Source organism: Rhyacophila brunnea, unplaced genomic scaffold (genome assembly GCF_057557595.1).
Source record: "Rhyacophila brunnea isolate RB1 unplaced genomic scaffold, BYU_Rbru_1.0 scaffold_13, whole genome shotgun sequence".
In the NCBI taxonomy this organism is placed as follows: domain Eukaryota; kingdom Metazoa; phylum Arthropoda; class Insecta; order Trichoptera; family Rhyacophilidae; genus Rhyacophila; species Rhyacophila brunnea.
Genome location: NW_028232785.1, coordinates 26,343,419 through 26,362,162, shown reverse-complemented (window position 1 = coordinate 26,362,162; position 18,744 = coordinate 26,343,419). Strand labels below are relative to the sequence as shown.

At 36.5% G+C, this 18,744-nt stretch overlaps 1 protein-coding gene across 5 annotated transcripts in view; it reads right to left on the bottom strand.

Annotated features, from left to right (window-relative positions):
- Positions 1-12,804: 12,804 nt before the first annotated feature.
- The window catches only part of PAPLA1 (Phosphatidic Acid Phospholipase A1), a 186,096-nt gene continuing 180,156 nt past the window's right edge, over positions 12,805-18,744 (bottom strand). For 4 of the 5 annotated variants that reach the window (XM_085940718.1, XM_085940719.1, XM_085940715.1 and 1 more), the window contains 4 exons: positions 18,552-18,691; positions 17,036-17,183; positions 16,607-16,631; positions 12,805-15,326 (listed from right to left, as the gene is read on the bottom strand). In XM_085940718.1, coding sequence (XP_085796844.1) covers positions 15,205-15,326; positions 16,607-16,631; positions 17,036-17,183; positions 18,552-18,691 — 435 coding nt within the window. In that variant the 3' untranslated portion in view covers positions 12,805-15,204. Of the gene's footprint in view, positions 15,327-16,606; positions 16,632-17,035; positions 17,184-18,039; positions 18,121-18,551; positions 18,692-18,744 lie in introns of those variants that run through there. The other variant, XM_085940717.1, reaches the window with a different exon arrangement.

Below are 18,744 nucleotides of genomic sequence, written 5' to 3'. Positions count from 1 at the left end.
GGACCTAATAGGTTGAGCAAGTGGCTGACATCCATTTCTCGTAAAAACAAAATAATAAACACATATGATCGTATTAGGATCGGACATGGTATCAAAAAAAAAAAATCTGGTCAACAGCTATACTGCGGGCGATTGAACCATAACAAATAATTAATATATTTACCTTTTTCGTTTAGTGGAAGACGTGCTGGCAACACTCAGCTATAAGTCAACGTTTGAAATGTTCATATCTTTAATGTATAAGTACAAGTCCGTGGTGTCGACACAGTCTGAAAATGGGCAAAAAATGATATTGAATGAAACAAAATATATTATTCTGCAGTGAAATTGACAAAAAATATCTACAGTGGTTCGATTCACCCCAGGGAGTAACGAGGAGATAAGAAAATGAACTAAGCAGCGTCGGATCGTGACCGCCTTTGTATTTTGTCATCTTTTGAGCGACCAAGATTTTCCATATCTCTCCATCCACTACTTCTTTCTGAGCAGAGTAAATGCTACCCACAGTCAGAACGTTAGGTTTCTCCATATTTTTATACGGTGTAGAGTCATAGACCCTGAGGGCAAGGGAGTGGAAGATAATTGTTGCCTTCAAAATGATGTGTTGACACCAAATATTTTGTATTTCTTGGACAGGGCACAAGACAAATTAACCAGAGACTGGAGATAAATGTACGGTTCTCGACAATAAGTCTGAGACGTATTCTGAAGATTTTTGGGGATATTGTTCCATGTCCGGAAACTTTTAATGTTGTATCGGAAATATAAGGCCATTATATTAAAGGCCGGCAACTTCCGACCACTGCCATAAAAATCATGTCTAAATAAAACACGGTTCTTGTCGGTTTGCACTTTACAGGAAGCTAGCAGCAAACAAATTTGGAAAATAGCCAATATACTGCATTATTTTTTGTTAACTTTAGATATTTTATAGATAGAATATTTTTTTATCTATTATAGTTTGGTTGAAAACGTGTGTAATATTATGTATTCTCAATCCAACGAAAACAAATAAGTATGAATGAAAATTTTTTCACAATTTTGTCGTCAATCACCCGAAGTATACCAAAACTATTATGGTTTGGTTAATGCAAGGTTTAAAGCTATACCTTAGTTGAGGCATGGTCTAAAAAGATCGTGGCTAGACGATGCGCGGATTGTGCAAATGACGCGTGCCGAACGAAATATAATTTGTCATATAAATCTAACATGCGTCCATTTAATGTTCTGTTTATTGTTCTATTAGTAACAATAGTAATATATTCATTGAGACGTTTTCTTTTTAAAGTAAATGGGTAACGTTTTTTAGTCATCTTTACACGATTTAAGAATTAATACCCCAGTCGCCATCACGAAACAAATTGACGTGTTCACAGCTCGACGTTTGCTCTCCTATTGCCAGCGAGGCCAAAATTTCGTCGCACCTATAGTTGAAAATTATTTACTGTTTCACTGAAGTAGTTACCGTCTTAATTCATTTTTAAAAACAAACTATAACCATCTGTAAATTGTAGTTTTAGTTCAATGAAAACATAAAGGTACGTATGACTAACAAAGTTTATTGTGCACTATTTATGGAAGATCTTACAGACAACACCCCTATTGCAATATAATATCGTGTCCGGAAACATGTACGTATGCAGTTCGCCGTATCACACTTATCGTGAAATGTTGTATCGGAATATATGGCCGTATATTAAAGAACGTCCAACCAACCTATTTGGTTCGTATAATACCTACTGATATAAAATTCATGTCTAAATAAAACACGGTTCTTATCGGTTTACACTTTACAGGAAGCCAGCAGCAAACAAATTTTGAAAATAGCCGATATACTGAATTATTTGTCAGGTTAGGTTTTCATTATTGAATTCATGAATTTTGCCAAAATCAGCTATGAGAATTGAATTAATGTTCATATTGAATCCAATAAAGTTGGAGACCGTATAGTAAACGGTCATCTCTTTCCGATAAGAAACACCATGGCAAACTGTGCCATGGTGAAATGTTTTACGTACTATTTACATGTAACCATTCTGCAGTATATTGGACATATTATAATTTGGAGAAACTGGTGGTTTTCGGTAGCCTCTGGGGAAGGCGATGCAGAGGAAGAGCGCTGAAGCGAACCTGCGAGAAACAGAGGATCAACAGTCATGGTTGTTCAAAAGATGACAATATTCAAAGGTGGTCACGATCGAAGAAGATGCAACGCATGACCTACCTACCCCCACGGGACGATGGAGATTATTAGAAGCACCGTGGGGTATCGATATGTTCCAGCTAAGGAGGCAGGTAACATGGACAAAAGAAAAATTTGGAGATAAACAACTGAATGTATAACTGTCCAAGTGTGCACTATTATTATATTCGTTTACCTGTTTGTGGTTTATGTCCGTTTAACCGGCAGTCTTCACGATAGGTATTTTATAATCTTATAAGAAGTAAAAAGTGTCTAAAACTATGAAGCCATATAAATTGTAACTTGACAATATACTTGAAGTAATCTCACAGTTCGTTGACTCGGCAGCTTTGTAAACACGATCAAAGGGATTTACATAACATAAAGCTGTCCAGACGGTATTGAAATAGATTCATTACGACTATTTTTAGACATTCGTCCCAAGTTTCGGCAATTATCCAAAATGCCGAATTGGAAATGAATCGTCCATTTCTTGACGGAATTCGAAGAAAAATACACAGAAATATTCGTAATTTATTGCAGTTTTGAATGGTTGTGTGTTTTATATGATGTTAATATTGAAAATGCAGGTATTTTGTAAACTAACCAACAATATCCGCGGATCGACGCACTGTTTATATATTAATTAAAGTGACAACTGATGTTGCCCTTATAATAATTATCAATTAATTAAATTAACCTCCATAAAAGAAAACTGAATAAATTGTTTCAAAAGATCTTCCACTATAAAAAGAATCTATCTACTAATTATTTAAATACAAAAATTATTGTTTTTTTCAACATAACCTCAAAGAATATTTATATAAAGCTATCATCAGTTTAATTCAAAACAAAACAAACTCAGTAGGTAGCTATAAAGATGTCTTAACCGAACGCACTACCTTTACGCCACAGTATTATACTGCAATCGTGACGATTATACAGTATAATATTATAGTTTAGAATTGTTCCGTTGCCTAGGCAGCGAATTTATTATTGTCGGCCTTTTGCAATCCCTTACGCAAACAAACGACTAAACGTCAGACTGACATTTGGTACTTTAAAAATAAAAAACAACGATAAATAATTATATAATTTAGTAGGTAATATAAGTTAAAGTGTATAGAAATAAACCAACGGCGTTCCAATAAGCGGTTTTTTTTTCTTGAGTGTGTAATTTAACAATATAATTAAGAACTAGTCAAAGAATCTAGTTTATCACAATTAGTTTTGTTTTTGTTTTGTTACGCCAAAGTATAACTTCTAACGCGCGTACATAAGTACACATACCGATTTTTTTTAATAGATTCAAAAACTACATACCTACCTATTTACGTGATAATATAAACATAAACAATTATATATAACCCGAAAACTATACTTGAAGGTAGACTCTAGGATTTTTTTAAATAATAATTTTGCAATACTTAGTAGTTTTATATTGATAATAAAATTAAAAAAAAATGATAAATAATTAATAAATAAATATTTGTTGATTAATTTACCTTGCAACACCGTTCACGAAATGTCAAAACACGGTGTAATTAATGGCCCTTGCGGCAATTTATTTACATACATTTCGGTCAGAATTTAACCTCAAATCATTTCCCTCTCGATAACTTATTAAATACTTTTATATCGCGTTAAAAATATATATAGTTTCTCCATTTACTATCCTATGACTTGTCGTTGCGAGATATGTATGGTTTTGTAGAGAAATAATGAGAAAAGAAACTAATTCGCAGCACTTGGTCGGAATTTTGAGGAAACTATACGCAGTGCAGGTTTGTACCTGCGCGATGGTTGGCTGGTGTTTCAAGTGCGTTGCGGGCAATGTGATGAATCGATATTTAATTTAATATTAAATCCAAGATATCAAATTGTGATTACGGAGACCGTATTTTATTGGAAACATAATCGACATATTAAGCGCCTAGTTCCAAAACCCACTAAAACAATTGACGTAGTTTTGAGAAAAATGAGAAAAACTCATGGTAAATGTGCCGCAGATGTCGTCATGAGGTTTTATAACTTTCTTTTTAGACCAAATCAAACCTAACCAAACCTTACCAATCATAACCTACCTCAACCTAATATTACCTAATATAATCTTAGTTTGTGATAACGATGCATCAAAATTCGTATATGAAAATTTTAAATTAACAATTATTGGATCGAAAAGCCTATGCGCCGACAGCTATTTATTATAATTGTCTACATGGAATACACTGTTTTCGTAAAAAAAAATATAAAAGCTCATGACGGCATCTGCGGCACAATTACCCTCATATCTATTAAATCTGTGAACTTTCTTCTTCTTATTGGTCGTGCAATCATGGCTGAGGATCGTGACCACTTTTTAAGTTTGCCATCCTTTGAGCGACCAAGACTTTCCATCCTTCTCGATCTTCCGCTTCTCTCAGGGCAGAATGGATGATGCCCCCCCCCCCCCCCCCAGTCAGCTCTTTCACTTAGTCGCTCCAGCGTGCAGACGCTCTTCCTCAGCGTCACCTTCCTTGGAGGCCACCCAAAATCTCTTTGGGTAATTTGAAAACAATGAAAAACATATAAAAAGAATAAAAGAGATGCCTTCGGCTAGAAATACGGTGAAAGATAGAATATCAATAACTCAATTGTAATTTTAAAACCTTTATAATAGAATTCTTAAAAACTATTTTTTAGAAAACTTAGAAAAAACTTTTTTTTCGCAATAAAAAACTGCTTGGCACGTCAGGCAGTCGAAAAATCTTATTCGGGAAATTTTGGCACGCGTACGTAAAAAGGTTCGCCATCCTTGGGTTAGGTTATGTTATCATTCCTGAATTATATATGCTATGAAAATTGCTGCTGTTCCCGCCTGGCTTCCAGTAACCAGAAAGATGTCATTTGACATTATTATTATGATGTATTAATTTGTAGAAATTCTTTTGGCAAATGATTTTTTTAAACTCATTTTAACATTGTTATCTTATCTACGGAAAGAGCGTTAAATGAGATCATATGGACAACATTTTTTTGAAGTCATACTTCTTTTAGGACGTTATATAATTTAGTAATATAAGTTAAATTGTATATAAATAAATCAACAGCGCTCCAATAAGCGGCCCTTTTTCTTGAGTGTGTAATTTAAAGAGATAATTAAGAGCTAGTCGAAAAGTTTTGTTTTTGTTTTGTTACGCCAAAGAAGTATAACTTCTAATGCGTGTACATAAGTACACACACCGATTTTTTTAAAAACAAAATGACTTTAATGTTGTTTTTATAATCCAACCTTGAATTGTTTTTCCAGTCATTCGGTCAAATGTCTGCATCGCCGCTTTCGGCTGCGACTTGCACCTCTTAAACACGCTATAAATGGATTAAAAACAACCACCGGAATCTCGCAACAAACACAAATAAAGGTCGGCGCTTTTTCATTTTGTCAACCCCTATAATATCACCCCATACTTCCACAATACGAGGTGGGGTCAAATTTATTACCTACCTACGAATACGGAATAGGTATGTACATACCCATAATAATATTATATTGTATGTATCTACCTACCTACTTATATGTAGTTACTTATAGGCATTTTCATAATATATTGCTATTAATTGTTAGGTACTCCGCCAGTCAGCGCCACTTGGAGGGCATAAGCGTGAACCAAATCTAGGTGCATGTCGCGGACTATCACGTGACGTCACAGTAAACTGCCGCTACGGGAAAAAAGTGTGTAATGTCGTTGTTCTTGATGTTTAAAATGTTATCAGACTGATGCTCCCATCCCATAGCACAGTTTGAACCTTTAAGATTCAAATAGACTATATGACGATCGGGCACATATATACTAGAGCGATGTAGTGTCTGTGATCATATCTATGTCATTCCGATATATTATTATACATACATATTGTGTGACAGCTAGGTATGACATCGTATTTACACTCTGTGACACCCTGTGACACAGGACGCCAACATAAGAAACGGGTTTTTCGGCATTTATGTGACCGATCGTCATAGAGTCTATTTGAGCCATTAAACGAACATTGTCAGTTGGCAAAATCTGCCGAAGTCACTAAAACAACAATGAGGTCACTTCACGTTGAACTGCACTGCATGACGTTTTGAACGTTTTTATCATATTCCACATGCCTGCACTTTTCGAATGTCAAAATCACGATTTTTTTGTTTTTAGCCGTTGGCACATGTATTTTCTATGAGAATGTTGTCTATTATCTATGGATGTCATGTCAAACGTAATTTTAAGGTACGCACACATAGAAATGTTAAAATTAATTGAAATTAGCATGAATAATTAATAATAATTCAAATTACTAATACATTATAGTAGGCACTCTTCATCACTGTCATTCTTCAGTGAATTTGCGAGATGTATTCTGCAAAATGACGAAACCATAGAGATTTTTATCGCCGTGAGTTCACGTGATAGTCCGCGACATGCACCTCAATGTGGGTAGGCCTTTATCCGCACAATGCATAGACTAATATGCACAATGCGAGTTCTCCCCATATTTTAAAATCATTTCTAATATATTATAATATTTTCCAAAATCTACTGAATTTTTTTGTCAAAACTGCTGAAATTTTATATTTTGACTTGGCAATACTAATCAGTTGTTTTGATATTTTTACGTCAAGTGAACGCGGCGAATTGAATAAAATGTGTTTACTCCTTAACTCTTATACCTAATATTAAATAATTAAATGATGAAATTTCTCCATGAATGTGTCTTTCTAAATAGGTATATTATAATATTAGTTCCACTTCTTTGAGATAGATATTTCTGTTAAATTTTTTAACATCAGCTGTGGCTCAATGCTGAGGGTCTAATGTCAAAATTATTACATTCAAAAGGGACTGATGTCTACATTGGTTATTTTACCAGACAATTTTATAAGGATTCAAAATGACTTTGGACCAAAGATTGTTTTATACTCATCTTCTCTTTATTGATGTCTGTGGACATTGGACGTTTTAGTATGCATTAATATACTTACACAGTTTTAGAACGGACGATATCATTAACCCACTTTGGTAATTTTTGACATTTGGATATTGATAATCAAAAAGGATCCAACTAACGTTTTTACGTATTTTGAGTTATGAATGGGAACTTCTTCAAAAATATCCAAATTTCAATTTGCCAAAGAGATCCAGTTAACTTCGGTCTAGTTTCCGTTTTATTTACATTATTTTCTTTTTGCCGGACGAAATAAATGTAGTATATTTTGACACTTTGCAACACTGGAACTATTTGAAATACACAATAACACTGCCGAGTGATAAATAACTTAATTTTTTTGACAGAAGAAGCAAATAATGAGACGATTTGCTGCCGGTGATTTTGTTTAATAGAATTTTTTTATATACAAATAATACTTATTAAAACTTTTTACCCGGAGTGGAGCAAACCCTGGTGCGGAGCCGGAGCAAGTATTAGGTCCCGGAGCGGAGCAACTCAAAAAATTGTCTGCTCCAATCTCTGCTTTATATCGCGTTCGCATCGACTTCGCCTAAGTAAGACAGCGCGTAACTCAAAGCTTTCGTGAAATAATTTACATTCTTCTATATAATTTAGATCTAGTTAGTGTTTCCCAAACTTACAGCATGCTTGTGCCCCTTTAGAAAACATAATTTTTATCGATGTTAAAAAGATGTCTTTGAAACATTTTAAGTGTGCTCAGTGGCAGGTTTTAGATATACATATATTTATATAAGCTTCAATAAGCTGGCGTGCGGTTTCCCCCCCGCATTCCCTCTCATTCCCTACCATTGAAAACTTGCAATAGTCGAATGCGATGGCACAATGCTTTCCGTGTGACGTGTACGCCAGCTTATAGAATACATACTCTAGTACGCGGAGGCTCAAAGTGCTGAACGATCGCGGTAAGTCGAATATAAAAAGGTTTAAACATGTTATACTCCTTAAAATCTTTCGCTAACCAGCAGAGGTAGATTAGTTACGTTAGGGACTGTCCATATATCGTCGCTGTAGGATTAGTTTGTCGAATAGACCAAATGTCAATTGTTCAGGAGACGAAACACAAATTTCATTATCCTATATTTAAATTGTTTTTATAGCATATGCATGCTGTATTCATTACAAAGTAATTTAAAGAAAGGGATGGTTCCGGTCATAGACTATAGATTCATCTAGACGCCACCTGTTGCATTGCTAAATGAAGCCGCGTGCCTTGCGTTTGGTTTGTGGGCGAACGAACGCATTCGTCTACAAATGTTCAAGTTCGCTAGTGCTCGCCCAAAGTGCTCGCACTAGACGCTCAGAATTAAAATATAATTTTCTATTTTTTTACGTTATATAGTCACATAATTTAAGTTATTTTTTTTTATACGTCATTGATATTAAAATATATAATAATATACAAATAAATTATCACGAACATGTATCAACTTACTGTGACACCCCCGTATGGTCCCCATTTGGGGATGTCTTTGTGTATCTGGAGACGCCCGAATCGGTATCAAAGCCAACAAATAATAAAGCGCTGATTACGAAAATTAAATAATAATAACAGAGCCGAGCCGGCAATGCCTTAGAGTAGATTATAATATGTTGAATGGCAACAATGCCATAATATAACCGTTGACGATTTGCAACGTCGCCTTCTTTCGCCAACGGCTCTCGTTGGAAAAAATCACAAGATGGCGCCGCAGATCGCGACAAGCAGCAAAACGGCGAGCACGCCGATTTCGTACAGATAAAATAAAATATTCAAAATGTAACCATATAGTATAATATTAACGTAAATAAACTCGTCGTCTTCCATCATAATTCCGGTGTGTCAATTATCCACCTCCAAATCCCGAACCCAGACGATAAAAAAGAAAACAAAGCACAAAGTGACAGTTGAGAAAATCTTTCACTTGCCAAAATGGAGGGAAGTGATATTACCTATGAAACATAATACCATCTTCTTGCTTATCAGTACGGCTACCACATTTTAAGACAACACACAGAACCATCTTTTCTACTTAATTAACTAAAAATATTTACCACTGACTTTATGATTAACACAAAAATAGCTATTTTAGCAACACGAGCTCGCAGGTTATCGACGCTATGTGAAGCGTTTCGCTACGATTTGCCGGCGATACTTTTGGAAACTAGCTCACACATATGTAGACCTTTTATCTTACTCTAGCGCGTGTCGCAGAGATTGTAAGGGTGCCGAATACTTTCTCACTCGCACTCATGCATCGTTTTTGTTCAGGCCTTGGTTCCGGTCCATTTAGTTAGATACAAAAAATCATTCTGCATTAAAAAGTCGATTTCGACAAAAACGGATATTCGACAAACCAAGGTGTCTGATATAATGTGATGATTTTTGACAGGGGCGGGGGGGGGGGGGCTCAGAGAAAATGTGACTTCTAAAAATAAAGAAAAAATAAAAGGATCAAAATAATACAGTACACTCTCAGTAATCCGACAACTACTATAATCCACCGTTATTTTTACTAGTTGAAAGCACAAAATCAAGCTCTATAATCTGCCGGTATTCATATGTCTAATTCAGTAGTCCACCACGTGCCAATATTATGAGCTGTCCACTGTCTAGCCCAGTTCCGCTGACAATTAAATTGAACCCGTGTCAATAATATTATCTTTTTCTTTCAGTTAGTCCGCTGAGTATTCCAGCAACTGACCAGTGACGTTCCTAGACAAAATGCCGCCCCAAAGCAGTGCCGAGATGCCGACAGTACTTTTTTATCATCCATGACTCCAAGATCTAAGAAATATGTTTTATGGATACATTACTAACAAGATATACCTATACCACTAAATCTAATTTAAATGCCATTTCTGCTTCAATAGACAATGTTACGTTTCTACGGTTTCAGATAGATACCTAAGTACATTACAAAATATACTTAACAACTTCCAAAACTCGCAAACATATTTGGATAAATTTTAAAATTAGGTATGCCCGTGTCATTGCAGAAGTGTACTAGACATCGCAAACCCGACACAAAAATCAATGAAAAACTTTTATAGTGGGTACCTAATTAATACATTTTGTTTCCAACCAGTGAGCTGATTTTTTTAATGGCAAGATATTTCCGTTATTACTTATATATCTACCTAATGATTCTCCTCAGTTTGCCGCCCTTTGAGTAACTGCCGCCACTGGACGTCACTGCAACTGACTCATGTGTTTCTGTTCGACTCCTTCTGCCATGTTCTTTGTTTGAATAAGTTAACAAAATGGAGTCGTCTCGAAAGCGTAAACACGACACATTAACTTTAAAACAAAAATTAGAAATTTTACAAAAGATAGATAGCGGTGCTTCATTTAGCGACGTTGCTAAAATGTACAATATTGGTCGCTCAACTGTTTATGGTATAAGAAAAAACAAAAGCAAGATTGAAGATTTTGTGACAAGCGCTGACTCTGGAATTGGGCACCGGCAAACAATGAGGACGGGCGATTATCAACAATTAGAGGAAACGCTTTATTCGTGGTTCTTGCTAGAGCGTCAGCGACATACACCGATTACTACAGATATTTTACGCCAACAGGCATTGTTCTTTTATGAGGATATTTATAAAAAAAACGATTTCCGAGCTAGCGATGGCTGGTTGAGTAAATTCAAAGGACGATTTGGCTTAACTATGTCCGGAGAAAAGTTATCAAGTAATGAGGCAGGTGTTTCACCATTCGTCAAATTATTTAAGCAAAAGGTTGCAGATCTTGGTTTAACTCCTGATCAAGTATACAACGCAGATGAGACGAGCTTATTTTGGAAACTTCTCCCTCATAAAACGTACGTACATCGCGAAGAAAATAATTCACCAGGGAGGAAAGTGTCCAAGGACCGCATCATAATTATGCCGTGCTCCAATGCAACCGGGACACACAAGCTGAAGCTATTGGTCATAGGGAAAGCCAGGAATCCTAAGCCATTCAACAATATCTGCCTTCCAGTGGTTTATAAAAATCAGAACAAGACGTGGGTCACAAAACAAGTATTTTATGAATGGTTCCATCAAGATTTCGTGCCCGATGTAAAACGATTTTTGATTGAGAAAAATCTCCCACAAAAAGCTCTCCTTGTGCTGGATAATGCACCCGATCACGGTTCAAATGATGAATTATCATCTGATGACGGTTCCATTAAAACAATTTTTATGCCACCGAATTGTACACCATTATTGCAACCGATGTACCAAAACGTCATCCAAATGCTTAAAACAAACTATAAAAAGAAAATTTTGATAGATGCAATAAGCAGAAAAGAGGACATTTCCGAAACCTTAAAAGAAATTAATATAAAAAACGTTGTATTTAACTTAGCTGAGGCATGGAACAATTTACCAGGACGAGCAATAATTTCATCGTGGAAAAAGTTGTGGCCCTCCATGAATCAAAATGGTGAAAACTTGGAAAACTTAGTGCCATTGGAAGAATTGATTCATAGGGCGACTGAAAACTCAGAGCTGACGCAAAATGTTTTAGAAGAGTGGATGGCAGAGAGTTCTGAGGAGTATGCACCACTTCTAACTGACGACGAGGATTCTGAGGACGAAGAAGACAATAATTGTCAACCGACTGCAGCGCATACTGTCAAATCAGAAGATGCACTAGCTGGGATTGACATTAGTATTAAATGGGCAGAGGAAAATAATGCAACCGTCAATACACTCACCATGTTGCATAAATTACGAGATGACATAATCTTTCAACAGTATTCAGGAAAAAAAAACACTGAATAACAGAATGTGATAAGTGATTTACTGTTAAATGCATGTAGAATAAGCTTGGTTTATTATAATTTAATACATGCACCCGATCCTCTTTTTGTACTGCTGTAAATAGCATCGGTGAGACATCTTAGGTAGAAAAAAATTTCCAGTTGTCGCGTGTAACAAATTTCACTTTTTGTTTGTTTCGGTGTGGTGTCACTATCCCGGCATTACGCACGGAAGAGAGTTGCAACATGGCACTCGGTTTTGATTTATGACTTTATCCCAGTCGAGACAATTTTCAATGTGCGACTAGGCTTAGTGTAGGGTCTGAGTGGACATGTCTATGAACATTTCACATACGGTTATACGTTTGAGTTGCGCACGTCGCTCACGCCCCGCCAAATGCTGTCCACTCAGGCCATACACTTACAGCTATTTGTTTGGTTTTACCTTTCAACAGTGCAATATAATTGCTAAAAAAATTTATGTAAAAATCCTCATAAAATAAAACAGTGATTTAATCATAAAAATATTTATTTATTTTATAGAATATTTAAAAAAGAAACACCTTTTATATGTAATAAAATTAATAATACTTAAAATCATTAGGAAAAAAAATATTATATATTACTATATGTATTATGAAATGGTTTTATTGATAAGGCAATCCAAAAGAGCCTTGCCGAAATTGTCTGTGAATTAAAAAACCATCCATAAAGAGTTTTAAAAGAAAAAGTATATTGTATGCTCGAAGAAAATGGAGACGAGTCTTTAAGAAAAATGAAAAATGAGCTAAATATGCCAAAATAGCCAGAACGCATACATGACAAAAGGACGAATTGAATTGACATCTTTAAAATAGTAAATTTAACACAGAAACATAGAAAATTATTAATCTTTCTGTTCCTTTTGCATGTAGAATCTAGCGTCTATCGTCGTATTAAAGCTAGCATTTTTCAATACTGCAACCCAGTGACGAAGGGTGGAAGTAGTTCTGTTAAGATTCAACATAAATAATCCACACTAAACTTTTTCAGTCATACTTACATATTTGTTTTCGTTCAATTAAGAATACATATAAAATTCAATTAAACCCTGCCTAAACCAAACCATAGTAGTTTAGCTATGCTATGGGCGATCCGACACAAAATAGTGCACACTTTTAAGTCATACTTAGTTTGTTTTCGTTGAATTAAGAATACATATTTATTCAGTGGTGTTGGTTAATTATTTAAATTTCATTAAGCCCTGCCTAACCAAACCGTAATCAATAAAAAATATTGTCCTATCTATAAAATATAAATGAATATTTTTTGACTATTACCTACTATGGCTTGGTTTTTACGGACGGTTTAATTGAATTTTGAAAACTAACCAACGCTATTTTCAATTTGAGTTCTGAAATTCAATGAAAACAAATACGTATGGGTAACAAATGTGCACTATTTATGTTGGACCTTAACAGCCTGCTTCCACCCTTTTTTAAATTTATTTTTAAAACAAAATTATTTTCATGAGTAAACGTTTAATAGTCGTGTGATATCGAGTCTTCGGCACCGATAACATGTAAGAATAAGCGGAGATTACGATGTGAAATTTAAATCTTATAAAATGCTAATGAATTATCTCTAAGTGAAAGGGTAACATGACAGTATGAATCATTAATAATATGAGTGGTCAAGAAATGTGATGTCAATTACTTATGACTTCTTGTGATATGATAGATTTTTACAATACGCTTGAAGCTCACTACACGACCACTCATTATACGGGTTTTCGCTATAACGATCTTTGTAAACAATGGCGTAATTTTGATTTAAGTAAATTTGTCGATATATTTTCGACATCGGAAAAAAATATTGTAGGTACCCATAAAAATATCGTGTCCGAAAACTACACTCTTCACCATGAAATGTTGTATCGGAAATAACCTCTTTGGGTCGTATAGTATTGACATAAAATCATGTCTAAATAAAACACGGTTTTTGATGGTTTACACTTTACAGGAAGCCAGCAGCAAAGAAATTTTGAAAATAGCCAATATACTGGATTATTTGTTAGGTTAGGTTAGGTTTTCATTATTGGAGCCAAAATCAGCTATGAAAATTGAATCAATGTTCATATTGAATCTAATAAAATTGGAGACCGTATAGTATACGGTCATCTCTTTCCGATAACAAAGCCCACGGCAAACTGTGCCATCATGAAATGTTTTATGTACAATTTACATGTAACCTAAAAATATATGCATATAAAATTTTGGATAAATACACAATTGGATTGGGTTATCGATCGAGCTAACCTTCTACTAGCAGCATATACCCTTTGAGATCTAGAAAGTAGAAACAGTGGACGAGTTTGTGTATCTTAGCCGGCTCTCACATCAAAACCCGTCTCGATTGCAACCTGTCGAATATGTCGATGTCACGTCATTGTTATTCACAAAACACACATTGCCAAATGTAGCTCCGCAGATTGGTCGAATGCGACTTTTTAATTTGAAAAAAAACATCTGCTGTTATCAACAAATCACATTCACACACCTACGAATTGGTCATTCCTATATCGGCTCTCCAGTCGCCGCGTCCAAATGTATATACGTTTCGAGAGGTTATGCTCGATTGCGGTGCGGTCTTCATATGCAACACCGGAGCGACGTTTCTAGAAAATTTGATTTATGGCTGTGCGGTAGACGAGGTGAGTTAGATGTGAGAGCCGGCTTAGATCGACCATTGGTGGAAAAGGTGGATGTGAAGCAGAAATATGAATGCATACAAAGATTTGTCTTGAATTTTGACAGCTGAGTAGTGTCGAGTATAATAATCTTCGTATGTAACTACACATTTTATAATTGTTACACATGGATTCCTTTGTTATTAATCTAATGTCTATGGTTTGCGTATAAAATTTTGGATAAATAAACGATTGGATTGGTTTATCGATCGAGGTAACCTTCTACTAGAAACAAATACACTTTTTTGTATATCATGGACCGACTGTTAGTGGAAAAGGTGGATGTGAAGCAAAAATAGAATGTACCTATATACAGATTGTGAAAAGTTTTCATTTTTGACAGCCGAGTAGTGACGGGTATAATATAGTCTTTGTATGCTACTACACATTTTGTAGTTGTTACACACGGATTCCTCCGTTATTCATTTGTTAATCTAATGTCTATGGTTAGCCGAGTTCTCTATTTTCTTGAGGTTCCTTTGCCGATTTCTGATGTTATCTTCTACGACGAATTCATAAAACAAATCAACGGTCCGCACGGTCAGAGGGAATTTAAATATCCACTCCAAGATTCTAGGTTATGTTTTCTTCGGGTCGACATCTTGCGGAACGCCTTTCGATGACACTTCCGACGATGTTGATGATGCTCCGACCTGATTCTCTGCTTCTTCTGGGAGTGTCTGCTGACTTAGTGTAGTTCCTGAAAGATATACTAATATTATATTATCTAATTGATTATCGATTAATTATTATACCAGGTCTTCAATAATTAATTACTTAATGATATCACCGGCCTTCCGCGTGTGAAGCAGAGATAGCAGGCCGTGATAACGTCAAGGTCAAAGCGGGGGTGGGAGACAGAAACGCACGGGGTATGTTGTGTTGTGGCTGGTTTATTTTAAGTCGTTACATGTTATTGTCATGGCGGTCGGTCGGTAATTGGCGGGCTGCAGACGTGGTGTCGCGGGCTTGGCTGCTGGGGCTTCGCATCCGAGGCGATGCTCGCTGTCCGATGGGAGATAGGGTCGGGGCTTGCGGCTTGGCGTGCTGCCGATGTGGTCCTTTGTTCCTGGAGATGCTTGACAAGTCTGCCGACGCGGTCCTTTTTGGCGGGAGATATCTCTTGGCTTCGCGTCCGAGGCGAGCAGAGACGATGCTCGCTGTTCGGCGGCCAATCGAAGAAGACCCTTTTCGCGCGTGTTCAACCGTCAGATTCGGCGTCATCCCGCTCTCGGTCGCGAACCTCCCTGTTTTACCGACAAATTGACCGGTGGCGGCGCTATCGGTAGGCCGCGTCTGTTTTTGGCGGGATTCTGACGAATTTGGATTTTTGATTTCGAGGCGGGCTCCGCTCGGCCGAGAACCGCGAAGAGTGGACGTAGGCTGTGGTGTTCTGGGAAAGTTGATGGTTCGGTCCGCCCTTTGAGGTAGTCTCCTGTGGGAGACTTTCATCTGGTATCAATGAGACACGTCGAATTTGTTGATGTGATATTGTTGTCATTCACAAAACATTTGTGACTTAATGTACTGCTACACAAAGCAACTCGATGCGGAGTGTCTGGGACTCACAACTGTACTCGGTTAAAACCAAATGGTGTATATTCAACGATTGTATTCTGACGGTGCTGCTTTACGGTAGCGAATCATGGCGTCTTACAAAGGCTCAGAGCAACCGTACACTGACCATCAAGAACAGATGTCTACTCTAATAGTAGAGCACAGTGAAAGTAGAAGGAGGTTCTCTAGGCTATGCAACCTCCTTGGATCAATGTGGATTGGGGATCTGATACGACTGGCTCAGGATAGGGAGGTGTACTACAAGTTGGTCAGCGAACCTCGATAGAAGTAGCACCAAAAGAAGAAGGGCTTTGATAGCAATCAATCTTATAGAGGTGAAACAGGTGGAATTTTTTATGAGACCTATCCACACTACTTTAATATTATATCCAATATTATTAAGTAAATAATTTTTATGCATACCTTCTCCGAATGTGAAGACAGAGCCCTGAAAAGAAAAACAAAAAATATTTTAAAGTATAGGTTGGTATTTTTAGTAAAGTAAGATACTAAATACTATCTATAGAGTGAATACGACGGAGCTACGGGATGCTGGTATGACCTGGAACGACGCAAGAAGACAGGCTGGTGACAGGGATCCTTGGAGGCGCCGTGTGCTGTCCATATGATCCAGCTAACGGGCGGACATGGCCGGAGAAGAAGAAGTTACTGTGGCTTCTCAAAATTATTTATTTGTAATAAAAAGAATGTTACGTTTATTGAATTTATATTAGCAGTGGCGAAGGGTGAAGGTAGGCTGTACCGCACACTATTTATGTCAAATCTTAGCAGCCTACGTCCACCTTTCGTAGCTTGAATTAGGTACAAAAAATACATTTGTAAAGTTCATACTGATTTTTCACCAGGCGTTCCACTGCTGGATGCAGTCGATATGGTTCTCTCTATGGTCATCCCGGGAGGTGGAAGCTGCCTGTCTGCCTCGATGCCCATTCCTGCGTAGATTTCCTTCAGGATTAGGAGCATTGTATCTTCAGATTCCCTGGAAATAACAAATAGTTGTATTCAATAAAGAAAAACTTTCTTTAAACTGAGATAGAGTATTAATATATGAAGTTAATAACCTCAGCCATATCCATATGCACTACATTTACTGTTTGACTATATGAGAGGTTTGTGAACACAGTGTTGCTGTGTCGAACATGTGCAACTACCAATCTACCAATGCACAAATAGTCACCGGTTATATACATTGTGTCTGGAAACTTGTACATATGCGGTTCGCCGTATCACACTTCACATTGAAATGTTGTATCAGAAATATATGGCCGTATATTAAAGACCGTCAAACCTCTTTGGGTCGTATAGTACTGACATAAAATTCATGTCTAAATAAAACACGGTTCTTGTCCGTATATTAAAGACAACCAAACCTCTTTCGGTCGTATAGTACTGACATAAAATTCATGTCTAAATAAAACACGGTTCTTGTCGGTTTACACTTTACTGGAAGCCAGCAGCAAAAAAATTTTGAAAATAGCCGATATACTGAATTATTTATTAGGTTAGGTTAGGTTTTCATTCTTGAATCCATAAATTTTGCAAAAATCAGCTATGAAAATTGAATTAATGTCCATATTGAATCTAATAAAATTGGAGACCGTATAGTATACGGTCATCTCTTACCGATAAGAAAGCTCACGGCAAATTGCGTCACTGTGAAATGTTTTATGTACAATTTACATGTAACCCATATACGTGTCTATCCAGTGATGATATGGAATGGTGAACAGATGGGTCATCGGTGGCTGCACTATAAGCCAGATAAAAAATACATGAAAATGTATCTGACACCATTTATAGACAACCCCTTAGACGAGTATTTGTTAAGAGCATACTTCAGTGAAACGGCAAAAAATTTTCAGCAATAGGTGGGATGTACTTTCGCTTGCGTTGCCAGTCGGAGAGCGATAGTCGACCTGTGAACATATCAATTTGTTTTGTGATGGCGTCGGAGGAATTAATTCTTAAGTCGTGTAAAGCTGACTAAGAAACGTTACGTATTTACTCGAAAAACAAAACATGTCAATGAATATATTATTATTATTACTTAAATAACAATAAACATAACATTAAATGGACGCATGTTGAATTTTTATGACAAATTATGTTTTGTTTGTCACTTGTCGTTTGCACAATCTGCGCGTCGCGTAGTCACAATCGTTTTAGACCATGCCTCAGCTGAAGTATAGCCTTCTAAATATCAGAATGGGTCGGCAGCTAAATTTAGTAAGCTCTTGTTTGAAATACAATGCATGTGTGTTCGAACTTCATTTTATAATATTTGTTTAATACGTATATATATGATTCTATTCTAATCATATTTATGTAGAAGGTGAAAGAAATTTACCAATAGCACACGTGACTGGCCAGCGCGAAGATGTACTCATTGAAGAGTTCAAAGGGAGCCTCCTGCAGGACATGGTCCACTCTCCGACCGCTGTTCAACTTGCCGAACTTCGAACGGAGCCGTTTTTCAATTTCAGATTCCTTAAAAATGTATCAAAATTATTATGTATTCATTTGTGACCGGTGCTTGCACC